The 5,994-nt window shown below is 45.7% G+C and overlaps 1 protein-coding gene across 1 annotated transcript; it reads right to left on the bottom strand.

The window, feature by feature from the left end:
• Positions 1 to 248: 248 nt before the first annotated feature.
• Positions 249 to 5,255, bottom strand: LOC119316247 (two-component response regulator ORR24-like). Its single transcript, XM_037590556.1, has 6 exons — positions 4,867 to 5,255; positions 4,003 to 4,155; positions 2,961 to 3,341; positions 2,790 to 2,866; positions 1,155 to 2,219; positions 249 to 640 (listed from the first exon to the last, which is right to left on the bottom strand). Exons 1-6 carry the CDS (start codon positions 4,997 to 4,999, stop codon positions 590 to 592), a joined length of 1,860 nt encoding a protein of 619 aa, XP_037446453.1. The 5' UTR covers positions 5,000 to 5,255; the 3' UTR covers positions 249 to 589.
• Positions 5,256 to 5,994: the final 739 nt, after the last annotated feature.

Raw genomic sequence — 5,994 nt, 5'->3', positions numbered from 1 at the left:
ACTTAACTTTGCGTTACTAAGGGAGTATTTTATTAGTTGTCTATGATAGAACTCTGACCAGAATTCAAGGGAACTAATAAACCTATGGAGAAAGTAAAATTTAAGTCAGGTGCCTATGTTAACAAAACGGAAATCTTCCATCCGCACTACCAACGATCATGCACAAAAACAGAACCAAAATTCCACACAGCAACATCTGCTTACTAATAATTTTAGGTAAACGGTGTACGGAATAAATTATAACAAAATAAAAGAGCAAAAACATTTCCAACAACTAACACGAAGAATTCAATTGCATACAAGCATACTATATCTTACGATAACAGGGTATACCTGAATTAAGATAGTTATATGAGTCACGGACACAAACAGCACATAGTTGTTACCCAATATAACTCTGAATACTGGACGACTAACACGGGAACATGAACGCTAAACTGAGAAAACCAAATGCAAAAGGCATTTGTGATGAAGGCTTGCTACTATGAACAACTTTGAGCAGGCAATTGCATGATGGACAAATCAGCAGCAGACACCACACAAATGCGGAAAATCTTGCGCATGGGACTTGGTGAAAGGAGACAACTGGCTAGACCAGCCCCCAGTCCGTGTCGATGAAAATGCCACCATTATCATTATCCTGCATTAAGAAGTATGGCATGGTTAGATGTTCATCCCCTGTTAAAAGTCGTGAATTTAACATGAAAGATATAGTACGTACTACAAGTCCCCAAAATGGCAGATCACATAAAGATTAAGTAAACAGTGGGAGTGTGAGCTAAATGTATATGTTCAGTGCAATCATGCAGATAATATTAAGTACCTCAGTGTACTGTTAGTGTACTTTCCTATAATAATGTTACAGGAATCAAAAAGTACTACTACCAAAATAAAAAGTACATCTTATCTTAAAAGGAATAGAACACCACACATGCATGTGGGTTCCATATGAAATAAAAAATGCATGTCCGGCTTCAGTGAAGTGCATGCACCACCATAAAAATGATGAGCCAGTGAGAAAATAGTTTGTCAAGATTACTATTTTTTCTAAGCTAGTCAACATTACTATGCAGATGCTAAATAGAAGCAAAATAGATGAAAGTTTGGCATTAAGATATATTCTGCTGAAAATGAAATACAAGAGAGGATCATACCGGCCTGAACATGTCAACAACAATGTCATCCAGACCACCACTGAGCTCCCTTTGCAGCCCACTTGTCCCCACGAGATCATTGTTGTTGTAATTGAGCTGATTACCAACAGCTTGCTGATCAATCTTGCCATCCTGCAGAGAGGGAACACCGCCTGTATTCCCGCCATCCAGAGTCTGCCTTGGCACAACCGAATTGTCAATGCAAAGGTTTGGCAATGAAGTGTTGATGCCTGAGTTGCTGAACGCAAGGTTGCTATTGAGCGCCTCTCTCGAGTTTGTGCTGTTTCCAAAGGTGAATGGCGCTGCACCCTGATTGAATACCATTGGAAGGGTATTGCTAGCTAGTGGTGCTACTTGGTTCTGCATATCATTTCCCAGAGATGTAATCTGATTTGATGGTGGTGTATAGCTAGAGACAGGTTCCATCCTAGGGCCATTCCCATGCAAGCTTGCTTGGGACATGCTGCCGTTCTGACCAAGTTGCTGAATGTTGGACGGAACTGCAGTTTGCCAGGTGTTACTACTTCTTCCAAGATCTGGAAAGTGGGGAGAATCACTAGCGAATGAGCTAAATGAATCTGTCGAAGACGAATTTATCCGACCAAGGTGTTGCCTGTTGTTTGATTCAAGAGACTGAACTGCCCTATTTGTAGTAGCCAATGGGGCACCATTTGAAATGTTTGCAAAAGAGTTACCAGAAGTACCAGTACCCATGGTTGACATGTGTGCACCCCTGATCAGGTTACCATTATTGACACCCAAATCGTTCAGGGAAGTGCCCAGATTATTCTGGGCATGGCCAAGGTGAAGTGGCTGCGACTGTGGAGACAGCAACCCATGCATTCCGTATGCAGAAGGGGAGTTCATCCTTGCAACAAGGTTATTTGACTGGGAATGGCTGCTGGTTGGAACTGGTCGGTATCTACCGTACGCGTTGTTGTAGTGCCTGAAGACATCCATTGAATTCATATTGCTGTAAGCAGGGTTCCTTCCTCCAAGTGCAGCAACTAGATTAGCCTGTCTACTTGCATCCATACTCATCCTTTTCAGATACAGCCGGTACTTCTGAGATTATGATAAAACAGCAAGAATCAATGAATTAGAATGACATTCAAAAACAAAATAGAGGAATGAAGGCTAAGACATGATGAATCATCAAATGAACAGTTCCATACGGAACTCAACTGAACAGATTGAAAGATATGCTGACAGCAATAACTTTCTTCTTTTGGTAATAGTAGGAAACAAACATCGCAATATAAGTTATTTTAAATGGAGAACCAAGCACTAGCTCGGTCAGCTAGAGCTTACGGGCGTAAGCTCGCCCACCCTCGTTCAATCTGCAGGGAAGGCTCATTTCTATCTAATAACTAACGCACAGTCAAAAGGAGGGACTCTTACCCCTTTAGCCGACGTTTTTAAAAGTTACTTAATACTTAATTGGGGGATCACAAGAAAATAACATGTACCATTATACTGCAAATGAAAATGCTCTTTAATATTTATCAAAATTCAGAAACAAATCCTCTTTCGACTAGAGGTTATGACTGGGATATAACAATTAGAAGTTGGGCTCCATAATAATATTTGTACAGACATAAAAAGAATGGTAACACGCATGGATAGAAACTGAACCTGCAGATGACTAGCAACATTCTCCCTGGTGATGTTCTCTACATTCATGAGGTCCAATATCTTCTTTGGAACAGCCTCTGTGTTTATGAACAGAGATATGTTATTACAGACGACATAATGAACCCAGAAAACAAATAGCTTTTATTAATGACGACGACATGGAGTTCTTACTGTCAATGCCAAGCTGGTTGACAGCAGCAACAAACTTCCGGTGCAGCTCCACAGACCACACAACCCTTGGCTTCTTCTGGGATGACGAGTCGCCGTTGTCATTACTGTTCTCATCAGAATCGTCACCATCATCTCCATTGTCATCTCTATCCCTCCGTGACTGCCTCTTGTTGCGGTTAGCACCACCATTCTCACCTTCAGCATTTGGCCCCTTCTGACCGGCATCATCATTGTCACTACCACGGTTCTTGGTATTCCGCCTAATCACATGTTGCCATATTGTCTTCAGCTGCTCAAGACGCACCGGCTTTAGCAGGTAGTCACATGCTCCATGAGTTATGCCCTTCATGACTGTCTGCGTCTCCCCATTTGCAGACAACACTGCATGACAGATAGTCATTGATCAGTTCCAGAATAAACGACAAAAAGTTAAAATGCATGACATTATTCACACTTTGTTCATATGATCAGACGCTAACACATGAAACACTAACTAGGAAACAATTGACCTTTTAGGAAAAATTAATAGCCATTCATTATAGTAGCAGGCCTTCTGTCCTTTCTCATTTCTTCTCCAGTTGTTACACGTGAAGCGCAATAACATGACACAGCCACCGCTCTCAGTTGATACAACGAGTGGTAGAGCAGGTAATCAATTATGCAATATGATCACGGTAATGAACATATATCTAACAAAAGTAGCAGTAGCACATCGAAGAACTATCTGCAATATATTGGAACAGGGAATCTTTCATTGGTTCCCTGACCCATGCACCAAGCTATGAGTAGCCTCCAACAGATCTGAACCACACAAATGAACGAAGACTTTTCATCTTCCTTCCCTAACAAAACTAGCAGTAGCACATCAAAGAACTATCTGCGATGTTTGCAGGTTAGCAGACATAACTCATCTCCAAAGTTCTGAAGCACCAAATGACATGAAATGAAACAAGTAGATTCACTCGACAATCATTTCCCAGCAGTGATATCTTTTAGAACATCGTTACAAAGAGCGGCAGAGGATTAAGCAAGTTAGCCTTACTAATGACTGGGAGGTCCATCTCCAGACCGACAAGCTCGAGGAGCTTGAAACCATCCATGTCCGGCATGTGGACATCGCTGATGACGAGGTCAAACTGGTCCTTGTTCTCCCTGAGCATCCTGAGGGCGGTGGCTGCCTGCCCAGTGGTTGTAACTGCAACATCACAGCAGATCGAATCCAAACACATTAGCAAACCACCATAACAACACATTGCACACGCATAAATCTAGGTTTCGGAAGAATCACCGACGAGAAGAAGAGGAGGGCCGCACAAGATGAAAGGGGTGAAAGAAAATCCAAGCAAAAATTCCATCTAAGAAACATTAGCAGTTGTCACCGTGGAAATCTAAAACTAAAACCACGAGAAGAGACGTGCATGGGAGATCGTCCGATCTTGCATAGGTATTTGGACGGGAAAACGCAGATTCCAAAGCAAGGGTGATTCCCAATAAAGTGGCTACGCGAAGGGAAAAAAAGGAAGATGAGAAATCGGCAAACACAATAATGACAAAAATCCAATCATAAATTGACATTACACAGCACCCTGCGAAAAATAGACCGACAGGGCAAGTGAAAAATAGGGAGCGTGAATAAATCGCAGAAAACCAGCGGTGTAAATGCAAAACTCGGGCGCCAAATCTCGCGAATAGCACGCGCATCAAGCAAACAAGCGATTGAATCTAAGGGAAAAATACACTGCGGTGGAACAGCACGGAACCGGGTGGGTCTGTGCTTTGCTTGAGACTTTGATTTGACAGCAGTACAGATTCAACTCCTCCTGCTAGCCCTGGACCACGCTGGGGGGAGGAAGGGAGGGAGGGAGGGAAGGAAGAGGGTGCATGTTGGCGACGGCGATTCCCGTACCATGGTAGTCGCAGCGGCGCAGGAGGTTCTCGAGGACCTTGAGGCAGGTGGGGTCGTCGTCGACGGCGAGCACGCGCATGCCCACCGGGAACTTGTCCTTGCCGCCGCCGCCGACCCTCCCCTCCACGGTCATCTTCCTTCCCCCGCGAGTCCCACACGGCACGGCCGGGCCACCTAATGCCCCGGCGAGCGGCGCGGGGACGGGCGTCGCTGGATCCTACAAATCCAAGCGGCGGGGAAAGGCGCGGCGGGCAGATAAAGCCAGGCAGCCGGCCGGGCAGCAGGGTCAAAGCAGGGGAGAGGGGAGGCAGGGAGCAGGGAGAGAGAGGGTGGGAGCGAGAGAGAGAGGGAGAGAGAGGACGCGAGCGTGGACGCAATAATAAGAGGGCGGGGCTGGGGGTGGGGTGGGGGGCGAATGTGGTCGATCAATGGGAAGGAATTCATGCAGTGCAAAGATGGTAACCTTTTCTTTTCTCCCCCTCCCCCTCGTTTCCCTTTTACGCCTCCCCCCTCATTCATGCGGCCATGCCATTTATTCCTGCCCCTCCATCCATCCATCCATCCATCGCAACGGGACGCATTTTCCTTTTCTGTTCCCTTTTCCGCTCGCTCGCTCGCTCGCTGCGCCCGTGCGTGCGTGCGTGCGGCCGGCTCCCGGTCGCTTTCGGGCATGCCATATCCGATGCCCCGTGCGCGTCCGTAACTACGAGCTTGCCAACTTTGCCATGCTCCGTCAAATCGTTGATCATCATCATTCATCAGACGCAAAAACTTGCACCCCACAAAAAAAATGCGTCGTGGCGTGTGGTTGTTGGACAGGAATGGTGGCGCCACTGGCCCAACAACTGCTTGGGGGCAGGGACAGCAATGGTTTTGGCGTCCATCTCTTTAACTAATGTTTCAGAGGCTTCTTTTTCTCTAAAAATACTGCCTGATGATGGCTTGATGCCGATGTGGGTCGAGCTGGCCGGGGCACGGCGGGCGTTCCCGCTCTACGGGGCTGATTGATTAAACTACGCACATGATAAGATTAGTGATGCACGACAGCTTAGCCATTACTACATCCATCTCTATTATCCTTGCTTGTTTACATTTTCCTTGATGATCCAATCAGCACGGCAGATCCAC

Source organism: Triticum dicoccoides, chromosome 6A, assembly GCF_002162155.2.
Source record: "Triticum dicoccoides isolate Atlit2015 ecotype Zavitan chromosome 6A, WEW_v2.0, whole genome shotgun sequence".
Taxonomy (NCBI): Eukaryota; Viridiplantae; Streptophyta; class Magnoliopsida; order Poales; family Poaceae; genus Triticum; species Triticum dicoccoides.
Note: the sequence above shows the minus strand (reverse complement) of the source record. Positions and strands in the feature narration are given on the sequence as shown.